At 41.8% G+C, this 27578-nt stretch overlaps 1 protein-coding gene across 1 annotated transcript; it reads left to right on the top strand.

The window, feature by feature from the left end:
• Positions 1 to 2696: 2696 nt before the first annotated feature.
• On the top strand, positions 2697 to 27550 carry LOC137916444 (cytoplasmic dynein 2 heavy chain 1-like; the record flags this gene model as incomplete). The annotated part of the gene is made up of 54 exons (XM_068759467.1): positions 2697 to 2879; positions 3237 to 3410; positions 3577 to 3715; positions 3898 to 4016; positions 4314 to 4458; positions 4628 to 4773; positions 4875 to 4961; positions 5273 to 5407; positions 5638 to 5751; positions 5864 to 5975; positions 6838 to 6962; positions 7173 to 7348; positions 7459 to 7654; positions 7781 to 7876; positions 8035 to 8196; positions 8351 to 8449; positions 8604 to 8743; positions 8941 to 9169; positions 9443 to 9570; positions 10007 to 10122; positions 10286 to 10413; positions 10683 to 10832; positions 10985 to 11190; positions 11656 to 11811; positions 11920 to 12034; positions 12200 to 12370; positions 12643 to 12801; positions 13145 to 13213; positions 13329 to 13483; positions 13701 to 13833; positions 13943 to 14060; positions 14150 to 14262; positions 14753 to 14866; positions 14985 to 15135; positions 16871 to 17076; positions 17548 to 17730; positions 17830 to 18012; positions 18202 to 18425; positions 18600 to 18715; positions 19600 to 19799; positions 19980 to 20111; positions 20312 to 20444; positions 20620 to 20827; positions 20932 to 21061; positions 21635 to 21790; positions 21954 to 22213; positions 22495 to 22741; positions 22868 to 23019; positions 23150 to 23294; positions 24511 to 24613; positions 25794 to 25958; positions 26591 to 26715; positions 27040 to 27288; positions 27442 to 27550. Coding segments are annotated over exons 1-54 (8185 nt in total), but the record flags the coding sequence as incomplete, so codon positions are not given.
• Between the last annotated feature and the right edge of the window lie 28 nt (positions 27551 to 27578).

Here is a 27578-nt window from a genome sequence, read left to right as displayed (position 1 = left end):
ACAAGGAACTTAAAAGGAAATGACACCTTGACTAGATTAGACATTGGCTCACGAACTGACTTGGGTGTGACTTAACTTGATTAAACCACATACCACAAATTAATTCATCTTTTTTTTATCTAATCTAAGCCATTGAATGATCTGAGGAGTGTGATGCAGAGTATGCCTCAAATTCGGCAAGTAGAACATTATCTTACACACATCCAGTCAGACATTCTGTCACCAAAATGGACAGAACAAATGTACATTTTTCATTCAACTGTAGAGCAAGAAATTCATTGTCCAAACCAGAAAACACCCAGGAGTACCAGCCACAGCAAAAATGTCAATGAAAGTTAAACAGTCAGAAAACTTCCCAGGATTTGTTACTATTGTCGTTCAAGGAGCCTCTGATAAAAGATTGGCACGCTAAAGAGCATGCATGGCATCCATGCAGGTCATTTTTCTGCAATAATTGGACAGTGGACGATTGTGAAATCTAGTTTAGTGTTGAGACTTCCTGTCCTTGACCGCTGATGTGCTATAAACAGAAATACGTCACCAGTTTGTTGCTCATGTGATCTTTTCTCCATTGACCGCAACGTCTCATATTCTGCTTGTGTTTTGTGTTCTTCTCTCACAGTTGGTGAAAAATAATTTCACATCTGTTTGCTAATCCCTGCATTTGGTCTAATGACAGATATTGTAAAAAGTCTGACAATTATCCATCTGCATTACCAATAATTAAAGTCGATCGCCCTTCAGAAAGTTGTTTGAAAGGTTCCCAGCTAAAGCAATAATAAGGGCACAGAAAATACTTGCACGCCATCTCATATGCTGGCTTTAAAAGCAAGCAGAACTTTGTCAAATGTTAGCTCATAGACATTTTCCTTCCAATGTGGCAACCTATAACAATGTGCTTTAACTCCTCCTTTACAGAAACAGTATCAGTGACATGATACTTCTGGACAAGTGACAACAACAACTTTTCCCTTGGTCAAAGAGCAAATTCCCCAGCTGGGAAGGGTTCTGCCCTACGGAAGCTGGGTGCAAAAAAGGGGAATTCCATCACACATCGAGAGCATTGCTAAGATATAAGCAGCTCACAAATCACAACACATCGGTTACAGGTGAGTGAGTAAAGACAAGCTGAAAAGGTTTCATATGAAATAATAGAGTTAGTGAGAGGTCTGCGTTGCTCCCTTTAACAGAAGCGAACACAAAATATCACTTTTTAAAATGGTTATGCAAGAAAATCTGAGGAACAATATGAGTCTGAAGGTGGCAATTGTCCATCAGCTGGCTGCTTTTTTTTTTTTTTCACTCACGGAGTGAACAGTTTAGTGAAATGAGAGAAATCCCAAGTGCACAGAAAACTGGAGTGCATCACATTCAAATTCAGTTCAATAGGCAACAGGAATAAATTGTTTAGTGGAAGTTTATAGATTTTTGTGGATACATATTGTTTTCCTGAAACCTAAAGGTCAACACTGAAGAGAAATACCAGCCCGACTCTGAACCCTTCACTTCTTCTGCAATCAGTATTAGTTTGAAAAATACTTGAGCTGGCCACCTCTGTATTTTTTTTTGAAGACACATGAAATTTAACACATAAAACTGAACACAGCACAGTTTCAGCCATAATTTAATTATAGTTTACAAAGGCTGTAATATTATTAGCCTGACTCTGCCCGAGGAATTTTAACATTCTGGATCTGAATGCCACTTGACCGGTATTATGGGGATGTTATGAGCACTTAAAAATAGTGGCGCAAATGCATTCCAGGTTGTGGCTCTCTTTCTACGTAAATAGCGTAAGTAATGCGCAGAATCGTAGTTGCTACGTGGTAACCACGCAGGCATAATCCTGAGCACACATAGCTTCTCTTTGTGAAAGAAGTTACTCCAGTCCCAGCTAAGAAAGTAGAAGATTTTGGAGGAAAACGGTAACAATTTTCTGTTAGCTTACTAGCACGTTCCAGTCTAGTAGACTGAGTCTACCCAGATAGCTAGAATGCTAAAGCCTAAGCACGGGGCGGCGAGCTACAGCTTGTTAGCTAGCACGTCTTGTTAGCTCCATCGATAGCACATTTGCGGTGCAAGCATTAGTAGATGTGACGTAACCATCTTTTGGTCAAAAATAACTAGCTATAGATGGATAGAATCGAAAGCACTGAATGGTCATGTGTCTTGGTTGTACAGTTAAATTTCGTGTTGGGTTAAAACATAACCTTTGGTTTCACGAAGGAAGAAGTAGCTCTAGTTTCAGCCTCCTCTGCATGTCGTCAGGCACAAACTAGTCCCGGTCCTGATGCAACAGCTAGTTGTAGCTTCAAAGATACGAACTCTTATTCTACTCAGGAAGGCTTGAAACATTATAGTTAGACATTATGAAGGATGTGTTTGAGTCTAGTCTAGTTTTTTTAGACCTAAATAAATGATTGAATATCTGTTTGCTTGTTTGATGATGATGATGAATATATTTATCAGATAGAATGTTAGGGTACAAGTACAGTCACACAGTGGCATGTATTACAGTACAAGTACAGTCAAACGTTCTGTCTAAGAGAAGCATTCCAAAAAAGCCCTTGCGGTCTTGTTTCCGCTGAAAGTCCTTAGTACATAAATCATCGACATTTAACAATACAGAATGTCTTTTGTGATGTTGTTCTTTTCATATCCCATCTTTCTCTGCAGGACATTATTGCCGCTGGAAGATGCCTCACAGCTCAGATGATGAGCGCAAGAAGTTTATCCTGACCACGACAGGGAACTTTTACGGGTTAAAGCCTTCGTCTTCCCTGGCTGACAGCACACAGCTCAATAACTTCTTGGATGATGGGAATGAATTTGTCCTGTCTGTCAGCAGACAAGATAATGATCTTCAATTGTCAAATAAGGTAGCCGAAATATTCAAAGCATATCTATAATGTTCAAGTGTCACCGTGCAGAACGATACGTTCACATGAAAGGATCTCTGTGGCATGGAAACATAAGCTCATATTTGTTATTGGATAAACATAGCGTATAATAAAATAAATCATTTCATAACATTCCACTATAAATAGATATTATACCAGAACTGTTCTGTGCTAATCCACATGCACCACAAACGTTCACCCTGTTAATTAGTTTTTCTGTGTATATCTCAATTGTATCTGCATATTCAGGGTATCTACCTTTATCCCTACATCAAGCAAAAACAGCAGTTAAACATCACACAGGATGTTGACTTGACAATAAAATTGCTTTTTCAGATTAAAGCTTCGGTGGACAGCAGAGACAAGGTGTTGGTGTTCTTCAAGTTGCGTCCCACAGTGATCACGGAAGAAAACCTTCATCAGTGCCTCCTCGTCTCATCCATGCTGGAGTCTCCCATCAACACACTCTACCAGGCTGTAAGACAAGTCTTTGCACCAGTTCTGCTGAAGGTGAGGTTTAATCCCTGTGTTTTAAAGAGCCCAGAATTAGGCAAAAACATTTAAGATGTTTTTAGTTTGACAAATAAACATATTTGTCTGATGTGAATTTGGGAGCCTGAATAAGGCAGGAGCAGAGGAGAAAACAAATTAATCTATTTGTGACTTCCTTTCCAAGGATGAGCGATGGTCTTCAGCGTTCGACCCCAAGCTAGCAGCCTTGTTGGGTGAGCTGGAGTCTGGCCTGGGCTCAGTGGTCCGCCAGTCTGGAGCACAATCCTCTGCCAAGTCGAGCCGCTCAGAAGAAAATGTCCTCGGTATGCTGACATAGACATGTATATATATATTTTCACTTTTATTTTGAAGGGACACAATATTATAAATGCCACTTGGTGGTATTTACTGTACTTTTATATGATTTTTATCCAGATGTGGATGAAAAGATATGCTTGCATGAATTTTTACAATATGAGCTCATGTTTTTCTTTATTCTTTGCAGGAATTCTAACCCCAAGTGATGAGTTCCAGTACTGGGCTGATCTGTCTGAGTCTGCAGAGAGGAGCAGTGTAAGAGAAAGGGCCACACATTTCACTCTGCAGTTTAAACTTATACAAAAGGTATGTATTCACACTCTTGCATATCGTTACTGACTAAATCAAAAAGGAAAATCAAAGTCATTGCTTTACTACAAACCGTATTGTGTGTATTGCATGCAGGATCTTTGCAAACTGAAAGACAATTTAATAAAAATGTGAATTGTAATCTGTATGTGTTTTAAAGATGCCTTAAATTTTATTTTACATTTTACAATTACACAAAAGTGGACCATTAACACAGATATAGCTCAAGAAAAACAAGAAAGCAGTAAACTTAACTAACACATCAAAGTTTGTGTCTCTCTGTGTTTGCATCAGGAATATGAGGGTGTTGATGGTTTGTCCATGTATGATGTTGTGGATCTGGTGGAACAGAGCAGAGATTGTCTCGATGACCTTTGGAGACACACGGATTTCGAGCCCTATCCGGAGACACGCATGATCCGACTCATGGATGTCATCGGTGCGACTCGTACACAAACCAATGCAAAAAAAGAAAATTAACAGTCAACACATTTGAGAACAAAAACAACTTTTATTTCCTGGGAAACTCTTAAATATCCAGTAACTGGTGGCGGGTCAATAATTACAATGTGGTGCTGTTTTTATATTTTTGTTTCTATGTTTACAAGGCGGGGCTCTGGGAAGATATGTGCAGAGGAAGTTGGGTGGTCTTAAAGTTTTTGAGGAGCCATTTATATCGGTGGGAGAGAACCTCAGAACCGGAGCTGTGATCTGTGAACAGTGGGTGATGGCCTGTGAACATCTGACTGGACAGGTGTGGGAAACCGAACAATCAAAACCTGTGCTGCTTCTGTTGAAGGAATGACTTTCAATGCCTTGTATAGTTAAAGCTTCAAACGAATAATACATTCTCAGGTGTGGAAGCGACATGCCCCCCACCCCTGGAAGGGAAACAAGCACGGCCCGCAAACCTTACGCTGCCTTGCGAACAGATTAGATGAGGTACGATCGGGTTGATGCAGGCTTAAGGAAACACTTTGTTTAGCAAATTTATTATTTATCTTTTTCTTCATGTTATCACCAGCTATGTGGTCACAATATCATATTTTCACGAGAAAATTGCTGTTAAGACCTTACTTATTGGAAAATATTTTCCGCTTAGAGACGAAAAGTTACCACTGACATGGGTTAAAATGGCTGCACCAATTTTCCTTGTGGTTGCAATTATTATGTTTGGGAACATTACCTTATATAATAAACGACCGAGCACACAATAAATCCGTGGTCGTAGATGACGTGATTGTGTCTACCAGGTGGTGACTCTGCGCGTGGTTCATGAGAAACTGCTGCTTCTGCTGCCAGGAGGGAAACAAAACGCTCTGACTTCAGATCGTGTTTTTGAACCTTTCTCCGGACTCAACCCTCTGCTTTACAACCCTTACACTGAGGTCAGTTTAACATGCATGTAGACAGTATGTGCAATTTGTAGGAGACAGGTTCCTTTTTGTGTGACTGATTGATGCTGCCTACGGTACTTCAAATTACTACGTATGTTAGAGAACCTCCAATCATGTGGACATTTGAAATTTTGTCTAAAACACTCAAGGATGAAACATCTGTAACTTAACACTCGTTAACTTAGATTATGAATGCATTTTTTCTTCTTTCACTTTTGCAGCCTCTTTGGAGAGCAGCAGTGGCTCAGTTCGAACGCCTGATTGCTCCGTCAGAGCAGGAGGCCGCTGGCAGATTGAAAAGCTTTGTTGCTAATGTACAGGATAATCCACAACAGGTACTAAAACACACTGTTTCAGATCAGGTTGTTAAATGTCGTGTCGGGGGGTCTGTGGCGATGAAGGGACTTACCCAATATACTTGTGGATGTGTGGTTGTTTCTTGTCAAGCTGTTGCAGATTTTTCAAAAGCACAAGGAGTTGATCAGACGTCCCACCATCAGCAAAGAGCTGCAGCCGGAGAGAGAGACCCTACTGGCCAGGCTGCTGGACTACAACAAAGGTTCTGACTTTTATTCCTGTTACAGACTTGCCACAAGGTATTTTCCCATCACAGAGCGAAAATAATCTCATTGTGTAGCTACTATGCCATGACAATAAAGGCTTTCTATTCTATTCTATTCTATAATTTAATCTGAATAAACTCTGTTCATGCTCTGTGAAATCCAAGATGGTGTTGAATACCTTTCAAGAAGTACAGATGAGAGATTAAACTGCATATCACAGTAAAATGTTAATTTTCAAAACGACGTAGCATTGTGGCAGCCTCACATTCGACCTTTCTAGTTTTGGAAAATTTGAAATAAAAAGCCCGAATAAGTAATGTTGATATTTATGTTATGTTTTCTGGAATATTTAACCAAAAACATCTTTCACTAACTTTAACTCGAGTAGTTCTGCTAAATAAACCTATCCAAAAACCAAAGTCTGGGTTCTACTCATGTTTTCTGGTGTTGGAATCCTGCTTTTTGTCCACCGTCCTCCCAATCCTCGGCACGGTATCTGCCTATTAAAGCCCGCTAATCCTGTCTATAGTGGTGCATTTAAGGGTAATGCATTCAATTCAGACATGCTGAAGTTTGAATGGTGCATTAAGATGTTCGACTATACTGGAAATTATGAGACAACTTCACTTTTAAACACGTCAGGAAAGCAATTGGCTCAGAATGTCCAAATAAATGTAAAAATTTAATCTAAGATTGAAGATGAAAAACTGAATTTAGCTTCAAGACCTTTGACTGCATGACCAACTGTTTTTATAGTGAAGTCAGCTTGCTTCATTCTGTCGTAGGAAAGGTCATGGAGAATCTCTACCTGCTCATTCGTAGAAAAGTGATTTGGACTAAAAAAATGCTACTTTTTAGGCCTGAAGACTGACTTTGAAAGTCGTTGCCATGGAGATCCTGGAGACAAGTCTGGACCACTAATTGGTAGAAACCTCCCTGAGGTGGTCAACAAAATTGTCTGGGTGCGACAGCTCATACACAAGGTATTTGAGTAGCATGTGGTCTGTGTGCTAATGTGTGCATGATTGATTAATGTGACTGACCACCACATAGTACTTCCTGGTTTATAGCAGATAGCTGGGGCTACCAGGAAAAAAAAAAAAAATGAATGATGTTAATTTATATAATTTTCCGATGGTGACTAAAAGAACACTTTTTGCTTTTCTGTTCCCCGCCTTGCATTCTTATGTTAGGTCGAGGACTCCATCCGGTTAGCTGAGGCACTGTTATCAGATCTGTCTGCTGTCAAAGGGTTCAGGCATTTCTGTGATGATCTGTTCGAGGTTCTGCGGGCCTATGAGCAGGAACAGTTTGAGGACTGGTCCAGAGACTTACTGTCTGGCCTGGCGGACCCAAAGTCGGGGATCAGGTTTGAACAAGCGCACACTTTGACCACCATTTTTCACACTGAACAATGACACTTCAGGTGAACGTGGATCTTATGTTCTGTATTTCTCCAATCTAACGCCCTCTGACTAGTCTCCAGGCCAGTAACCGTGTGATGGACCTGGACCATGTGGATGGGCGGCTTAAGATCCAGTATTCAGACAGACTGGTGTGTTTGCTCAGGGAGGTCAGGCAGCTCTCTGCGCTGGGCTTTCCCATCCCAGCCAAGATTCAACAGGCTGCTAATACTGCAGACAAATTCTACAGACAAGCTATCGTCCTAAAACAGGTGAGAGGGTTGGTCAGGATAAACACACACACGCACACACACACACACACACACACACACACACACACACACACACATTTTGTTTCAACTTGATGCAGTAACAGAATGTTACTGTTACTGTTGTAGGTGGCCCATTTCTACAACACCATTGACCAGCAGATGATTCCCTCCCAAAGACCTATGATGCTTGGTCTTGCCCTGGCCTTTGAGCAAGTCATTAAGGTGAATAATAATTTGTATTTAAGTATAATTTTTATACCATACATATCTTTAGAAATCCAATGTTGGGAATTCAAAGCCAATGACATCGTGAAATGTGTTTCACGAAGGTTCATTTTATATGTTGAACCAGTGCTAATCTTTCTGCTTGTATTGGTCAGAATCCTCATTCTCAGTCAAAGGGATCAGGGGGTAAACTCCAGATCACCTGGGACTCCCCCAAAGAGCTGGAAGTTTACATCAACAAGCTGCAGGCTGCTGCTGAGAAGCTCTCCACAGAGAACAGGAAGTTACGCAAATGGCACACTGACTTCATTGAAAAGGTTCTAGTCCCTTGTTAATTTATGATGTCACTGAATAGAAATGCAGCAAGCACTAAGTGGAATTATTGTTTTTGCATTCATAATGGGAGATTGCTGACTAAAGGCTTGTTCTTTTGTGTATTTCTTTCCCATGTGTCTGGGTGTATGTTCTCAGGTGGTGACACTGACGAATGTGGACCTACTGAGGCATCAGCAACGGTGGAAGGATGGCCTTCAGGACCTCAGGACTGGCTTCGCCACCCTGGAGGCTCAGGTATCCATCACAGTCGGGAATATGCTTGCCTTTGTGTGATTTTTCCTGAATAAGTTATTTCTAAATTCATGACATGATGGGTGCTATCATTCTCTTTGTGAATAATCATCTGTCAAAATTGTTATAAAGATGACGTGCGTATGTGTACACAAAGGGTTTCAGATCTGATGACATGCGGGCATGGCGCCAGCATTGGAACCATCAGCTGTACAAGGCGCTAGAACACCAGTATCAGATGGGGCTGGAGGCTCTGAACAAGAACCTACCTGAAATACACATAGACCTCACTTTCAAGTCAGTATACGCCTTCTTTTTACACTCTCACTCTTTTTCTGTCGCTCACCATTTGATTGAGTTATCATGTTTTTCCTCCTCCTCTCCTGCGACTATTTCTCTTTATTCTCTGCCGTATAAAAATATTACTTCTCAGTGCAAAAAAAAAAAAAAAGTTCATTTTTAATTGTCCCCCCCCCCCCCCTTTTTGTTAACAGGCAGGGCCGCTTACAGTTCCGTCCTCCATTTGAGGAGGTGCGAGCTCGCTACTTCAGGGAGATGAAGCGCTTCATTTCCATCCCAAACCAGTTCAAAGGGGTCAGTGCCCAGGGGGAGGAGCTTATCTTCAGCGTCATGATTGACAGGAATGCATCTGGGTTCCTCACCATCTTCAGCAAAGCTGAGGATCTTTTCAGCCGCTTGCAGGAAATACAACACAAGTTCAAGGTGCCTGAGCAACACATGACTTTGACACTGATAAGAATTCTGATTACCGGTACCTGATAAAAAAGCAACCCGAAAACATCAAGAGAACTGTGACAAATTGACAGAAGTGTGCACAACAGATGATCACATCTGAGTCACTAGGGGGAATTTTCCAACAGCACCTTGTGCACGTCAGGTGTCACCTATAGTATTCTATGAATTGTTGTTTTGTGGAGCCTCTCTTATGTGCAAAGTCCCCAAACAAGTTTAAATGTTTTTTTATGTGAGACGCAGGAGTGGGTGGTGTTGGGCCAGGTGGATTTAGAGAAGTTAATGGAGAAGCATCTGAACTCCGTGCAAGATTGGGAGAGAAATTTCAAGGCCCTGAAAACCAGGGGAAAGGAGTCAGAACGTCTTCCCAGGTGCCCAACACACATAGAACACTCAGTATGACAACATTATATCTGTTTAATAGAGAACAAAACACACCCTGAATATGAGTCATTCCTACCACAGGATTTCGATGACATTGTGAAATGGCATGGAATTGTGGAAGTTGTTATCTTATTGTTAAAAAGCTGATGATAAAAAAAAAAGCCTGAAGAATGTGAAATACTTGTTGCACCATGTTCTTTTCACGAAAGGACAGATTTCACTGTTGAACATGGTATAACTCACTTGTGGTGTAGCAACAACTCAACAACATTTACAGTATTGCATTTGTCATGACATTTTTCTACCCTTGAGGGATTACATTGACTTCCTTATTAAATTCTTAAGAGGCAGGTTCACTGAATACCACAAATACAGAACACTTTCTTTATTTAGACACTAATCTTCTCCTTCCCTTTCTGTCAGTCAGGAGAAGGTTGATTGCATCACGATTAACTGTGAGCCCATCAAATCTGTCATCGATGACTTCATCCAGCGACTATTTGACATGCTGCTTTTGGCTCTGAAGAAGTCCATACAGGGTAAAATACAAATAACTTGTAGGCGCTTTTTGTGTGTATCTTGTGTGATTTTCAGTGTAACTTACACCAATCACAACCCACATCTTAACCTATTTCCCTGCTCTTTACTTTGTAATTCTTACTTTATCTTTCCTTTCCTGTCGACGTTGTTTCTTACTTGCAGGCCACACACAGGCCATTGACAGTTTTGTTTCGGAGTCAATGGAGGCCTTGTCCACCAGACCGGAGACCATGGAAGAGATCGGCGCTATCAGAGGCAAATATATCCAGATAGAAGCTTGCATACCCGAAGTAAGAAAATCACTAACTGGATAGGAACGTCCTTAAATGGATAATATTAGTCAGAAAATAAGTTTCTGCTACACCATCATCATGATTTTAGAAATAAAATGTGCATTTTCTACATTTCTTCCAAAAGTTTTGCTTTCACATTATGCAGGTGCTGCTCTCCTTCACATGAAACGCATTGTGCTGTGGGTCCTTTTATATTTCTGATGTACGATGCATCCATGTGTCATGTCTCAGATGCCTGGTATGACTGTCCGGTATCATTTCTATAGATCCTACCTCAGTTCCAGTGTGCTGAGGAGAAGAACCGCTTACTTCGAGCTGTGGCTGGTGCCGGCCTGGATTCGTTGTCCTCCCTGAGGGCCAAGTGGGACAAACTGGAGCTTGTAATGGAGAGCCACCAGCTCATGATTAAAGAGCAGGTGAGTTAAACAGTCAGTCTGTTACAAACAGCAGCTGTCTGCTACCGAATGTATTGAAGTCTTTCAGCTCTATGCTCTTTTAACTCGCTCTCTTTCTGTCTCTGAACGTGCTCTTACGCTGCTGCATTTTGCCTGCCCTGTCTCACCGATAGGTGGAAGTTATGCGAAGTAATGCTGCTGGCCATATCGATGCCTACAGGGCAGACCTAGAACGCTTTAAAGCCCGCTGGGACCAGCTGAAGCCTAAAGATGAGATGCTTGAGACCGACGATCACGCCGCCCTTCTCGCATGCCTCCAGACCATCAAAGATAAGCAGCAGGAGTTCCAGGACCTGGAGCTTGTGCGCAGTAAACTGCTGTAAGTTATTTTTCAATATGCTGGATTTATAGCTTTTCCTTTGCTGAGAGTCAGGACAGCTGATAAGGATGTTTATTGCCCTTATCTTGTTAGAAAATGCTGCTTTAAAATGAAATGGTTTACATAAATCCTTGTTCTGCCTGTGGAATTATTCAGGATTTATCTAAATCTGACACGATAAGTTTGGTTATAAATATGACTAATAAATCAACACTGTAAATGTTCGTCATCCAACGGGGGTTAAAACCTTTATTTTATTTTATTTATCAACGTCTCCCTGATTCCTATTTCTGGTATCACAGATATCTTTGCTTCTGCCAGTGAGGGTTTGGCTTTTGTTAATTTGTTTGTTTGTTCGAGGAATTCACACACGAAAATACTTGATGGCTTTTTGGTAGAAATCCATCCCATATTCGAGTCAATGCGCTCAAATTTCTCCACTCTCAACTGCTTTTCTCTCCTCAGGGAGGATTGTAGCTGCTTTGACCTGGAGGCTCCAGATTTCTCTCTGGCAGAGGAGACAAAAAGAGACATGGAGGAGTGCAGGGAGATTTGGGGTCTGTATGAGGAGTGGCAGCAAGGCTTCACAGAAAAGGCCCAGGAGGACTGGATCACATTCAGGTAGGGTCATGCTTAGATCTGCTATTAATGGCTTGGTTAATTTCAGTTTTGTTTGTCGCAGCTTTGTGTTTTTGGGTTTTCATTCATGCATCTGTTTGTTTTTTCCAGGAGTAAGGTCTATGTGTTCGAGGAGTTTTTGTTTTCATGGCAGGACAGGCTTAGGAAGCTGGAGCAGCCTACCGCCATGTCCGTTAAACTGCAGGGAGAAGTTGACAAATACAAGGTAGAAGTGTAGAAGTGATGGGGAAATTGTATCATTGTCTTCTTTTCAATTTGATCATATTTTATCGACAAGTTTTAGAATGAATTTTATTTTGGGACATTGACAGTTGACATCTTAAAAGCTTGCATAGTGGTTAATGTTTATTCATTTTTCCTTCGTATCTAGAACATGATCCCAGTGCTGAAGTACGTGCGTGGGGAGCACTTGTCCCAGGACCACTGGTTGGACATGTTCCATTTGCTTGGCCTTCCAAAAGGGACAACTCTCGAGAGACTTACATTTAATGACCTGCTCGGTGTGGCAAATGCCATCGTCGAAAAGGCCATGGAGCTTAAGGTATGAATACACAATCACACAACTGTACAAGGTTTACATTTCTAGAGGGACACGTGCTTCTTTTATTTGTTAGATTATTATGTTCCTGGAAAACCACATCCCTGTAGCACGTCTATCAAATCAATACACAGGTGCTGCAGAGGTAGATATTCTTCCCCAACGCACCTGAGGAGTAATTCAGGCGGATTTAGATTTATTTTTGTTTATAGTATGGTAAATACATTGTTGATGGAACAGTGTGTGTGTGTGTGTGTGCGCGCGCCTGCATCTAGGACCTGAACAGTCGTGCTCAGGCTGAAGTGACGATCCGAGAGGCGCTGCGGGAGCTGGATTTGTGGGGCGCTGCTGCTACCTTTAACCTTACCGAATACACAGACAGCAGCAGGCGCACCATCACCCTCATCAAGGACTGGAAGGATATCGTCAACCAGGTAGGGATGCCGAGGCAAACAGGAACATAGATTACATGTAAATGGAAAACATATAATGTGCATAATATCATACTGAGTTAGGATTCGTCACTCATTTTTAATCGGGGAAATAAATGTGTGTTTAAGCAGCATCTCCTCTTATCTTTTCACCTAGTTTTCCCAGAGTATCTTATCTCCTGAATTAGCTGTTCTGGTTAGCAAAATACAGCAATTTCTACTTTTCCAGCTCCAGAGCTGTTAGGATTAGGAGGCACAAATTCCTTGGCAAAAAGAAATCCCAGAAGGCATATCTACCAGGACTGTGTAGAAATGTTGGCTTCATCACCACTCTGTGCCCATCCAGGTGGGCGATAACCGCTGTCTGCTACAGTCTCTGAAAGACTCTCCCTACTACCGCAGCTTCCGAGATAAGGTCAGATCCAAACCTTGAATCTGTGAATGTGCTTTTTTTTTTTTTTAAATCTCTTTATTTTCTTCTTGTGGGTTAATAACAGCATTCATTCATTCATGTTACGTTGGATATCCAGGTCGGTCTGTGGGAGGTTCGTCTGTCTGATTTAGACGAGTATCTGCTCAATCTGAACGCCATCCAGAGACGCTGGGTTTACCTGGAGCCTATTTTTGGACGTGGGGCATTGCCCCGGGAAGAGGCCCGCTTCAAACGGGTTGATGAAGATTTCAGGTACTATAATTAGAATTTTCTCTCCATACAGCATTAAATCTAAAGCTTTTCTTTTATATCGCAAGCTCTTTTTTACACAGCATCTATGTTCTGTATGATTTCCAGCTTGACTATGGCTGAAATTCAGTATGAACACAGTTTGAAATAGATTTTTTCTTAAAGACACAATGTGTTTTACACACATTCAGTCACAAAATGCTTTCCTTGTGTATAATAGGTCTATAATGTCAGATATTAAGAGAGACAACAGAGTTGTGTCTCTGAGCTCGAGGGCAGGAATCAGGAATTCACTGGTCGCCATTCTCGATCAACTTCAACGCTGCCAGAAGTCACTCAATGAGTTCCTGGAGGTACCCAAACATACAAAAGCTTGTGCAAAGAGCACATCCTGTAAATATAAGATGCAAGGTTGCATTCTTACCTGTTTTGTTTGCATCTTTTTTTTTTTTTTTGTTACAGGAGAAACGTTCTGCATTCCCACGCTTTTACTTCATAGGTGATGATGACCTATTAGAGATTCTCGGTCAGGCGACCAACCCAACTGTCATCCAGTCTCACCTCAAGAAACTCTTTGGAGGTCACAAACCTCCTCTTTTCTCTCCTTTGGATTCTTTGCTTGGACTGTATTACGGTAAAGCTAATATGAGTGTGGATTATCTTTTGCAGGGATTCACAGTGTTGTGTTTGATGAGGAGTGTCAGCACATTGTTGCCATGTGTTCTTTGGAGGGAGAGGTGGTTCGACTCAGAAACCTCGTACGCATCTCCAGTCTCGTGGAGGTAAAGATGAATGTTGTGTTAATGTGTATTCTGTACACTGTGCGGTAGGGATGCTCATGAGTGCTATTATGTGGAGCCACACTGTGCATCTTATGGTTACTGAATCAATTTCTGAATTTAAAACATCTCATCGTTCAGTGGGCATCACCATGACACAGCGGGTAACGCTGTTGGCTCACTGCATGAAGGTCTTTGGTTCAATTTCAATTTGAAATCAATTCACAAGGATTTCACTCATCCTCTGTATCAAGAATCTAACGCCTGATGAAAATAAAGCATACTTGGGAACTACTGTAATTCCATTATTAAGTAGTCTTAATCAATGATTGAACTACCGGTAACTATTAATGAATAGTAGTAAAATATAGATATAATGTATTTGTACTTTGTGGCACTGATGGATCCTTTTTCTGTTGATGTGTAATTTTTAAAGGACCTGATTTTTGTGTTTATTTCCTTGTTTTTGTGCCTGAATGTTTCTCCTCTCCAGGTGTGGCTTAGTGAGCTATCTATGGAAATGAGGGAGACTCTGAAACACCTCCTCTATGAATGTGTGTCTGCAGGGAGAAAAGGGGAGGTGGACCCCTCGCACTACCCATCACAAGTAACACAAACATACACACTTTATATAAAATTCCCTTTATATCGGATTTTTCATAGGCCCGAACTCTAAAGTTGTTGTTGATGAATAACAGACTGTTTCTTTTTTTTTACTTTTGCAGATTCTGTGCTTGGCTGAGCAAATCCAGTTCACAGAAGATGTGGAAAGAGCTTTGAAAGATCACAATTTGCAGCAGTTGGAACTTGAGCTCAATGCCAAATTAGAACACTATACTACGGTGGACACCAACACTGGTGATCAAGCTCATAAAGGTAACTGTCTGAGTTTGTGTTTATACGAATTAGCCACTTTCTCTTCATCCAGGCATAAACTAGTACAGAATGTAACAGGTTAGGCAAATGGCTAAAGGACGATATGATAGGTATATTGTGATTGAGTAGGTTGCGTGGGTTTTAATGTATACCCAGTGGTTTCTGATAGGCATCAGCTTTCCATCTGTCGCTCCTTCTGTTCCTCTGTCTTTAATCGTGGTTTTGTGTTGTCGCTTGCATACCCTACCGTATTCTAAATGTATTCAGCCGCATGCTTTATCTCTCGATGCCAGTTGTAACTTCTCTTCAGCGTAATGAATGACCGAGAGGAAAATCTACTTCTTATTCGGGACAGATGAAAACCCACGCAGAAGAGATTTAAAGAAGTAGCAGCATATGATATCTTAAATATGTAGATCATTTACAGCCAAATGATGCTCAGGGTGTTATACAGGACAGGATGCTCGATATTGCCCTGTTTGCTGATCGCTTTCAGGATTATATTTACTTTCCAATTGTTTTAATTGCGGGGGGGGGGGGTAGAATCTCTACCTGTATAAAGCAGGACAGCGTATTTTACCATGCAACTTGAATTTTCAAAAAAGACTTTTGAATTTTAATCAAGTGTTCTCCTGCACGCCTGGGATGGAAAGTTCCCTCTAGCCCCTTTGGTGGCATAATTTCACGGGACATTGCTTGCAGATTCCACATTGCTGTCTCAAATGAAATGTTTAAATCTAAGCAACGTTTTCCCCACAAAACATCACACTTCCCCAAGCTTTGGATGTTATTTCTGAAAATCAGACTTTTCTTTTTTCACAGCACGGTAAAAGGCGGATAATCTAATTAATTTTGCGACTGTCTTGCATTCATAAGTTTGCCATACACTCTTGAAATAGCAATCCCCCTCCATGATAACATCTCATCTAATTAAACAAACAGGTGGATTGAAGATGCTTTGGAGTGGCAGTACTGATTAAAGAAACTAAAGTAATGGGGGGGAGGGATAATCTAATTATGCAGCCTACATTAATGGGCCATAAACCCAGCTGGAGAAAGCTCTCCTTTCACATAAAGCTGGATGGGACGGCTGCCCATATGGCAAGGTTTGGTTTCTTTGCGTGCTTTTGCTGCAATGCTGACATCATATACTGTATGTAAACCTGAAAACACAGCATCCAAGTAATCTAAATAGGATGTGACAATTGTGCCTGCCATGATTTCAAATATGCAATCTCACATCCACTATAAATGCATGGAGAAAAGCAATCCATCAAAGGCACTCTGTTCCCAAGCTACAGAAGTTATTACATTATAAGAGCTCTTGGTAACGAGGACATTTTCTGAAGACGCACAATGTCAATTATTGTGTTTATCGGGGAGAATAACTCCATTATATCCTTGTCCCCTTTCTAAATAGTTTGTTAAAAGAGAGGTTTGGTTTGTTTACACAGTAAACGATCCATTTATTCTTCCCTGTAATGGATACAATCCAGATAGATAGATATATAAATGAGACAGCTCTTTGAGATAAAAAAAAATGAACAAATATTCTCTTTAAAACAACTGGATTGTAAAGATCAAAATGATACACATTTTTAATTCGTTCTGATATTACCAAGCCTGTGTGTGACAGTTACTTCCTGAAACAGAACCTCTTTCACGGTCAGGTTTCATATATGCATTGGTCTACCAGTTCTGCCATCCTCAGACTCATACATGTCCTCCTGTGCAGAGTCCGGCGTGCTGTCGTTGAAGCTGAAAGCCTTGATCTTAGATGTAATCCACAACATCGGTCTGATCAGGCATCTTAACCAGGCAGGAGCGACCGGCCCTGATGCCTGGGCCTGGAAGAAGCAGCTTCGCTTTTACATGGGACCAGACAAATGCTGTCTCATACATATGGTGGACGCTCAATTCACATATACATATGAATACCAGGTGCGTTAGCAAATACTCCACATATAAGGTCAGTAATCTTCTGTTTTGTGACTGACCAGCATGAATTCTCCAAAGGAAACACCCTTGTTGTTGCTGCAGTTAGTAGAGAATATGAATTCTAGCCACTCTTTGATGCTTGTAACTCTTATGTCTCATGAGATCCTTTTTTGTATGTTTTGAGGATATACATGTCATTTTCTTACCTTTTGGTGGCAGTGTTTATGCACCTATGAGAAACACTAGCTAGACTCAACCTCATTCCCTTCAGTTTCCTTTGCCTGTCCTTCATTTGTTTGTCATTCCTTTACTTGTCTATTTGTCTTAATCCTCTGCTGGCTTCTTTCCGCTCTCTTGTGCCCCTGACTCATCCCTCACTCTGTGATATCTTCACTGGAGTCTGCTTAACTTGCTGCGTTTCTTTCTCGCTTTATCTCTCACTTTCTCCTCCATCCTACCTTTCCTGTCTCCCAGGGGAATGCCGCTAAGCTGGTGCACACTCCGCTGACTGATAAGTGCTACCTGACTCTGACCCAGGCCATGAAAATGGGGCTTGGTGGGAACCCCTATGGGCCCGCTGGCACAGGCAAGACAGAATCTGTCAAAGCCCTTGGCGGTCTGTTTGGACGACAAGTTTTGGTGTTTAACTGTGATGAGGTAAAAAAAAAAAAAAAAAAAAGAGTATGTGACACAACCAAAACTATAAATGAGAACACACAAGAAGGTCTGTTTGATGTGCATCTGTCTGTTTTTCAGGGCATCGATGTGAAGTCAATGGGACGGATCTTTGTGGGCTTGGTGAAGTGCGGAGCATGGGGCTGCTTTGATGAATTTAACCGCTTGGAGGAGGCGGTGTTGTCGGCAGTTTCCATGCAGATCCAGGCCATTCAAGACTCTCTTAAACATCACAAGAACACATGTGATTTACTGGGCAAGGAGGTCAGTGCAACACATGAATGCTGCCTAAAAACTATTAGCGACTTTTTTCTTTTCAAATCAGTCAGTGAGTCAGTCTAATCGTTTGTCCTTTCGTGGAAGTTTCCTTTGGCACATTAATTAGCAAACATCATTCAAGTTACACAACTAGTCATATATAATACACATTATTCCCTTCTTTTCATCCTCCAGGTGGAATTAGACCCGAACTCTGGGGTGTTCATCACATTGAACCCAGCAGGGAAAGGCTATGGAGGCAGACAGAAGCTTCCAGACAACCTGAAGCAGCTCTTCCGGCCCGTGGCTATGAGCAGGCCAGACAATGAGCTCATTGCTGAGGTCATCCTCTATTCTGAGGGCTTCAAGAATGGAGAGATACTGGGTCGCAAACTGGCTGCCATCTTTAATCTCGCCAGGTGTGGTTTGATTTGGATTAGGGTCGAGGTCAGAATCAGTATGAACGGCGTGTAAAGTTATCTTCAGTCTTCTAATTATGCAGTATATTGATTTTGCCACCGCTCACTAGCGTGACAGTAAACCAATTCACAGCTTGTGAGTGTGTGAAAATGTGCCTTTTTGTTTTCGTCCAGGGAGCTGCTGACTCCCCAGCAGCACTATGACTGGGGTTTGCGTGCTCTGAAAACGGTCCTCAAGGCCTGTGGCAGCCTCCTCCAGCACCAGACGAGGAGTCATGAGAAGGACAAGAGTAAGATCCCTTTGGCTATTATTCATTTGAAATTGCAGTATTTTTTTGAGGCATTTTCTTCTTTCCCCCACTAGCAGAAAATTATAGGAAAGCTGCGAAAGTAGTGTGAGAATGTGGATGGCTCTTTGTCCATGACCTTGAAAATAGCACAATAAAACACATGTGGTCCTTTTGCCAAGTGGAAAAATGCAGACAGACAGGATTCAGTGAATGACATATACTGTACTGCTAAAAACATCCTGATCCACAACCGAGGTCCTTCGAGGTCTTAAGAGAAAGATCCTGCCAAAGATGCTACTTCTTGTTAAAAGCTGGTTTTATCAGGGTCATAATCATTTAGAGTAAGAAACATTTAGCCCAATACTTACTGTCCGCTGACATTTAGGAACTTACTAAACCTGAAGTTGAGATTTGATGCCCTCGGTTTTTCAGCCTCAGTTCCTTTTGTTGTGTCTGGTTTTCAGTGCTATCCCGCCATCTCTTCCACTTAGTTTCCCTCTCTCCCAACACGAACCTCGTATCTATCAAACACACACCTACACACCCACTACATGCACCTCCTAACTCACAATGAGTCCCTGAGGCTTTTCTTGCATTTATCTCTGTACGCATTCTGGCCAATGTTCCGGCCAGCCTCTTTGTAGAAGAGAACAGAAGAATTGACAAACTCTTAAATCATGAGCAGCTTTACTAATTAGCAGAGAACAGTCGCTGGAGCAGAGCAGAAATGGCTCAATTGAGCCAAGCAACATTTCACAAAACAATTGTTTGAAATTGGGTGTTATTTCTCTGCTTCCCTTTCTGTATTTGAGCTTTTTGTCTTATATTTATTTTCCTATTTCCAGTTGGCATGGGAATTGAATCAATCTCTCATTTCCATGCAGTTCAGGAGAGCAGTCTGGTGGTGCAGGCATTGAGATTGAACACCATGTCCAAGCTGACGTTTTCTGATTGCTCCCGTTTCGACGCTCTGGTCAGAGATGTTTTCTCTGGGGTTAATTTCACCGACGTGGAGGACCAGATACTCACGCATGCACTGGAGGAAGTCTACAAGGAGGCACAACTTGAACTTATTCCAAGCCAGGTGTGTGTGCATGAAGAAATCTCTTTATTAGCCTGATAGTTAATTACTAAAGATACATTCAGAGTTTTAGTGTCACTCCGTCCTACAAAGAGTATCCTACATAACATTTGGGCATTTGGATAGTTAGTCATAAAGATGATGGGGGGGAGATAAATGATTAACTGCTTCACCTCTGTGCAGTTAAAGAAGGCACTGGAGCTGAATGAACAGCTGAGACAACGCATGGGAGTCGTCATAGTAGGGCCAAGTGGCGCGGGGAAGTCAACACTGTGGAGGATGCTGAGAGGTGCTCTTGGCAAGACGGGCAAAGTGGTGAGCAAGAGACGAAGCACCGACCTGGAAGTTAATGAAATGATTTGATGTGCAGAATTAATACAAAGATTCAATATATGTATAATTTAGCTTTGGTTCCAGGGTTATTTAACATGAAAAAGGAGCAAGAATTACATGCGTTCAACACTTAATTGATCAGTTGGGGAAAAAAATAAATTCTTATTACTGTGCTTTTGCAGGTGAAGCAGTACACTATGAATCCTAAAGCCATGCCCAGACAACAGCTGCTGGGGCATATAGACATGGACACCAGGGAATGGGCAGATGGCGTCCTCACACAGTGTGCCAGGAATGTGGTCAGAGAACCGCAGGGTAAGGAGGGTTGGACAGACAAACTTTTAATAACTGGGATAAAAACGACTGGTAATGTTCTTGTGCTCTACCCAGTACACAATAATGTTTTTGTTACCTTATAGCCTCAGCATTTTTAAAACTTATCGATATCTACTGGGGATAAAACATTTTAGTGTGTCTTCGTTCTTTGTAGAGGTGAGCTCTTGGATCGTCTGCGATGGCGACATAGACCCAGAGTGGATTGAAAGTCTGAACTCTGTGCTTGATGATAATCGATTGTTAACCATGCCCAGCGGAGAACGCATCCAGTTTGGACCCAATGTTAACTTCCTGTTTGAGACTCATGACCTCAGCTGTGCCTCACCAGCCACCATATCCCGCATGGGCATGATCTTTCTCAGGTCAGCCAGTGTTTGCAAGCAGTCTGCAAAACAACTGTTTTTAGCAAATGCATAAAAAAAACAAAAACTTTATTGCTTCCTTATCTTCCTACTTGCATGTTCAGTGATGAGGACATCAATGTGGCTGCCTTGCTGAAGTCATGGTTGAAGGGTCAGCCAGAGGATTGTTGTATTAATCTAGAGAACTGGCTGGGAAACTACTTCCAGCAAGCCCTGGATTGGGTACTCAATCAGGTAACTGTACCCTACGGCTACATCGTAGTTCTAAAAAGGTCAGATCATTTCACTGCACAGAACTCCAGATGTTTGCCTGGACATTGAAATAGTGGTGCCATGATTTTATACGTACAAAACAATATAGATTTAAAAGATTATATTTTTGCATGCCGCCAGTTTGTTATAAATATAATTGCTGACACTGATGTGTGAATTTGACAAGTATGCAGATTCCACACAAATGCATTTTTCATGTTTTGCATCTTCAGTCATTTGTTGATCGATCAGTTTTTTAACAGGATTAAGGGTTCCATCAAACTTTGGGCCAGAATCGACCATTAACGTTTTGCGCTGATTTCCCCAGAAGAGTAGATCCAGGAATATTTTATTTGCACCATCTTTGACATTGTGAATTCACTCTGGATATGATTTGGGCATTTTTTCAACATTTAAATTTAGCAACAACTCCTGAATCAATTTCTTCAAAGTAATTTGGAGAGGTGTACAGACAAGCGTAGTCTTATGTGTTCATGCCAAGTGTCATTTGTTGCGCAACTCTCCATTCAAACGTCTTCCATGTCCTTTCATCAGAATCATTTCGTGGTGGAGACTAGCCTGGTGGGTACAGTATTGAATGGTCTGTCACACCTCAATGCTGTGTCGGAGAGAGGCCAGTTTGTCGTCGGTCTTCTTAGAGGTTTGGGAGGAAACCTCGACCTTAAAGCACGCCAGGAGTTTGCCAAAGAGGTGAGGACTTTTTCTTTTTTTATGTTGGAGGTGGCTGACAGAACAAGTCACGCTGACAATGTCTTTGTCTCACATTTAAAAAAAGTAGAAGAATCAGCCATCAATGAGTACTAAAGTAGGATATGGAATTATGGCTCTGATGTTAATACTTTTTGTCTTTCAGTTGCTAAGCTGGACCAGGGAAAGCCCACCCGATGCTAGGAAACCACTAGACACCTACTACGATGCAGACAGCGGCCATCTGGCAGCCTATACTTTCCATCTGCCTGATAGTCTGACAGTGGAGCAGCTCTCTCATGCTCACTCGATGCCTGTTATTGAGACTCCAGACATGCAGAGAGCTCTTGACTGCTTCTCACCGTGGCTCACCAACCAACACAGGCAGCCCTTCATGGTGGTTGGACCAGAGGGCTGCGGGAAGGGGTAATTATGGACGCGCACGTTGTTCTGACATCTACGTGAGCAAACAGAGCACATTTCACACAAAGTATTTAACACTCTGAAAATAAACATTTACAAACCAATGGGAAAATACAAAACAAATGTCAAATATGGATCTAAAATGAATTTTTTTGCATTCTTGTTAGCACAAATTACATTTATTCACTCATTCAGCAATATTGTCGTGGCTGTTTAACGCGTTCTATTAAATGTTCTGCTCAGAGAAAAGAGTCAGTGTGTGTTCTCCGTCGTTTTCTCTTTAGCATGCTCCTCAGCTACGCCTTCTCTCGCCTGCGGTCCACTCAAGTGGCTGTGGTTCACTGCAGTGCCCAGACCTCTTCACGCCACGTCCTACAGAAGCTCAGTCAGACTTGCCTGTTGCTCAGTTCAAACACTGGTCGAGTCTTCCGACCCAAAGACCGTGAAAACTTGGTGCTTTATCTCAAAGACATCAACCTACCTAAACCTGACAAGTGGGGGACCAGCAACCTCATTGCCTTCTTACAACAGGTAGCAATCACACAAACACCTTTCTATTCATTTCGTGTACATTTTGAAGCACTTAAAAATCACCCACAGACTGTTACTAACCACCGTATTAATTACAGCCTGTCACTTCCTCCATTTTCCCTCCAGGCTTTGACATACAAGGGATTTTATGATGAGAACCTGGAGTGGGTGAGTCTTGAAAACATCCAGGTGGTGGCCTCCATGTCAACAGGGGGTGCTGTAGGAAGCCAGTCACTCACATCACGCTTCTCATCTATAGTCCGAATTTGCACTATGGAGTGAGTACGATGCAAAAGTGGTTTATAGATTTAACAAGGCGAACATCTATGTACGAACACACACCATCTTTTGTGTTTGATCTCAAACCAAGTCGAACGCTTGTCACCATCTGCTTTTCTTCCCTGTTAGCTATCCTGATGGGCTGCAATTGCAGACCATCTACTCAGCATACCTGCAGCCTGTTCTGCAGCATAGCCTGAGCAGCCAGGCATCCTGGGCCAGTCCAGGGAAAACACACCAGCTGGCCGGGTCTCTCGTGCAGCTCTATGAACAGGTATCGACTTGAGCCGCAATTCAACACTGCTGAATGCAATGCTACGAGTAACATGATAGACAAATGCAACATTGCATTAGATTAAAACATTCCGTGGAGGTCGTTAATATTCGGAGACAAAAGTACATTTAAATTAGTTTCTTTAGCATATCTAGCACCATCTATTTATAGTACACCATCTTAATATTTATTGCATTACTGGCACACAACAAATTCTTAGACATGCGTTGCATCCCCCTTAGCTCATTGGGGGACGAAATGGGACTGGTTAAATAACACTTTTCTTTTTTTATAACCAATCTTAACTTGACAGAACCTAAAACAAACAGACTTGGGCAGTGGGTGCTGCTCAAAGTAAGAAAACAAACTAAGCTCAGAACTCCTCGCTGAGCTTGTTAACCATGCGGCATAGGTAACAAAACAGTCTCTGAGTCGGCACCCCTCCACCTAGTGTACCAGACCCCATCAACTTACTGCGATCGGAAGGGAATCGGTGTTGAATCTGTCCTCTAAGCCCAGTCTAGCAATAAGTTAACAGCACACCACCCACACAATGACAAGGTGGAGATTCAAAATCAGCTGTGGCCCTGACCGGCACTCAAGGAGCTTAAGTAGCTTCAGCTGAGTTCCCTCTGATTGGTGGATGATGGCTGGAAGAGGCAACACCAATCAGCAGCCTGACACCACTGGCACATGTTGGTGTAGGCCACACCCTTCCTGGCTGGAGCCACTCCCAAGCTGGAGAGCACCTCCTGCAATTTGCATAATTAGCTTGCAGCTCCCACACAGTGAGGACACCGTGGGGGGCCGTAACTAGAAAAGCCCTAAGAGACCTCCGCCAAGCAGCTCATTGCAATGTTACTGAAAATTTCACAGTATATAAACGTGTGTTGTCATGGTGAACATTCCTGAGCTAATATTTGCAGTATTTCAGCAAAATCACTATATATCATTACATTTTCATGATTTAATTCCTGCATATTATTTTTATATGCATTTTATGTTGAGTAATGCGGGAGAGATTGTTTTGGTAAAGGCATTGTTCAGAGGTAGGCTATAAATGAAGCATCATATGACCTGAACTGCAACTATTACTGACACAAAGTCGGTTGTATATTTTTGGCGATCTGTTTCCTGATATAGCAGAAACACAAAGGCCTATTTTAAATTTTCTTGCGTATGAATCGCCTTTCTCCCTGTAAATCTTAACACTCAGGTGAAAGCCAAGTTTACAGTGGATGACCACAGCCACTACCTCTTCACTCCCTGCATCCTCACAGAATGGGTCCTCAGCCTGCTGCGATATGACCTCACTGCAGGTAATCACTTTTTATGCTTAAGCAATGTGGACACTCGCAAGAGTTATTCTCACTGTTACATTTTCAGATTTGCTGTACGTAAACAAGAGCAGAATGTTGAGTTTAAGAAGCCGCTGTTTTCTCTGCCCTTAGATTCCTCACATTTTTTTTTTTGCTGTTGATGGGGAACATAAAGCTTCGATGTTTCTGTCAGTTATGATGCCAGAACGACAGACGCTGCCAAATGCCTTCATTTCGTGTCTGCATTATTTTAGCTCACAGCCACTGTCTTCAACTCTCACCTTTTTCTTCATTCGATCGCTCTCTCGCCGTTTCCCTCCTTTCCTCTCTCTTTCCTCACTTCTCTTTCCTCACCCTCTCCCTTTGCTGTCCTTTCATCTCTCCCTCTGTCACTCTTCTTTCTTCTGCAATGTGTTCCTGCTGTGATAGTGAGTCCAATCATTTATTTTAATTGAATAAGTCAGCAGACAAACTTCTTTTTTTCCAATGCTCATCAGTTTTTAACATACTTATTTTCTTCCCCCCCCTCTTTTCTTCTTCTTGCTGCATACCTTCCTTTTGGTATGTAAAAATCTGCACCTTCATTCTGACTTGATATTTATGAGTTTGCATATAATTACAATAAGTAAACATCCCATAATCTCTGTAGCTCAAGAATTATTCTACAATAGCTATCAGTGTAATCACAGTGTGAAAACAATGTGACAATCTGAAAGGGGTCACCAGTCCTGACCCAAATGTTTCAGAGCTTCAACTGTTGCCATGGTAATTGATGTCCAAATGCATCACTTTTATTCTTAAGAGCTGCATGCAAGACATGGAGTTTTGTTTGAGGCATAGAAAATTATTAGCATGACAAATTTTCATTTGAAGTACTTTAATTTCCTTCATGTTCTATAAAATGTATTATGCCACAAAAAATCAGTTCCCAGTTCGACCTCCTTTGTCGAGTCTTTCAGTAATCATGTGTCAGAAACTGTTCGATGAAGTGGGACCAAGACTGTGACTTGTCTCGATAGCTTTCTCTTTGTTAGCCAGCGGCTTTCTGTTAATTCTAAAAGGAATTCAAGTACATTTACCGGTAGTCTTACTCTGGTTGGTGATTTTGTTATACCACAAAAAAGAAGAAACACAACAACAGCCCTTTGACTTTAATCCAAATACTTTAATTCCTCGTTAGCTCAAGCCAATGTGACAGACAGCGTACTGGAAGTGGTAGCATATGAGGCCAGGAGGCTGTTCAGAGACCGGCTGGTTTCCTCTAAAGACCTCCACACCTTTGACAACATCCTCTCCTCCATCATACGGGGAGACTGGGGCTCTGACGCCCTCGACAACATGACCGGTATGGACTGTATTTTCTTCCTGACATGGACCCCAATTAAAAATGTAAATGCACAAAAACAAGAAACATCTTTTTGCAAATCAGAATTCAACAGCTCTAACATTAAGCAAAACATCTATTCCATATTGACTAATTACTAAAGACTTCACATACCGTACATTCATGCTCTTGCACATTTTAAGGTTCCCGTTTATGCCTGGATGAACACATTTCTTGATTGGCTGCTTCCTTTTGACAGCCTTGTATTTACGGTGTCTTATGGCATGGTCCATTGCCTAATTTTAAATTGTAAAAATCTTTCAAATTGTTTTGCTGCTCCCAAGTGCTAAAGACTGTAAAGAAAACACTAAGAAAACTATAATTAAAAATGTTTCTAAATCACTGATCAGAGATTTAGTTTCAGCCACAGCAAATAACTTTTGAACACCTTGGTTATAGTAGATGTGAGACATTAGTAGTGAGGTCTTTAATTCTAACTTCTCTTTAAATTCATATGTAAAGTAGATAAAAACAGAACAATTACTCAAGAACCCTTTTTTCTTATCTTTGTGATGTGTTTTTTTTAAAGCGCCTATAAGTGTGATTAGCATGAGGTGTGTACTACTCTTTAATAACTACTCCCTGGCTTGCAGATGGCTTTTATGTGACCTGGGGATCTTCTGAAGGGGCCGTGATGGCTCCAGGCCAGCCTTTACCTCCTCACGGTAAACAGCTGGGATGTCTGGATTCCTCTGACCTAAAACAAGTCATTCAAAAGGTACGTAGTCGGGAACTAGCGTCGAGAATTGTGCGTGTCTCCTCGGGCTTGTTGGATTGTACTTTCAAACACACACACACGTTATGTTTTAGATTGTACAGTTGAGCTCTTTGTGCCTACAGCTATAGCTACATTGAACTTGTTCATGTTAATGCATGATTAATGTGATGCCCATGCGATATTTACACCCTATAAGAGGTTGTTGCATCATAAGAACTTTTGCTTTTGCCGTTTTTGGTTATTTTAACACGTTATGATTTATATGTTTACAAGTGTTTTGTTTTGCACCTTTTCACCTCTTGTTTATTCCATTCATTGCTTCAGGGAGTAGCGCTGTACAGTCGTGATAACAGGGAGCTGGATCTTCTCCTGTTTTGGGAGGTGTGCGACTTTGTGTCCAGGGTGGATCGGGTCCTGAGCCGACCCGGTGGCTCTCTCCTTCTGGCGGGACGGAGTGGAGTCGGGCGGCACACGGCCACATACCTGGTTTCACACATGCATGGATACACGCTTTTCACACCCAAAATTTCCCGTGGTTATTCTCTGAAACATTTCAGCAACGATCTCAAGACGGTAAGAATTGTTTTTCTCTTGCACCTGAAAAGGTGCTATGCAAATGTGCCAAATAGAATGTAGAATGGCAACGGTATTGGTGGCCCTATAAATGCTGTGAGTTGGGTTCATATGCGTATCACGTGTATAAGGTGTGTGCTGCTGTATTTGTAGGTGATGCAGCTGGCAGGTCTGGAAGGCCAACAGGTGATTCTTCTGTTAGAAGACTATCAGTTTGTTCACCCAGCTTTCTTAGAGATGGTCAACAGCCTGCTGTCATCAGGTGTGTATTGTGTTTGTGAAACAGAAAA

This window comes from Brachionichthys hirsutus, unplaced genomic scaffold (assembly GCF_040956055.1).
Source record: "Brachionichthys hirsutus isolate HB-005 unplaced genomic scaffold, CSIRO-AGI_Bhir_v1 contig_977, whole genome shotgun sequence".
NCBI lineage: Eukaryota > Metazoa > Chordata > Actinopteri > Lophiiformes > Brachionichthyidae > Brachionichthys > Brachionichthys hirsutus.
The sequence above is the reverse complement of the archived record's forward strand: the minus strand, read 5'-3'. Positions and strand labels throughout refer to the sequence as shown.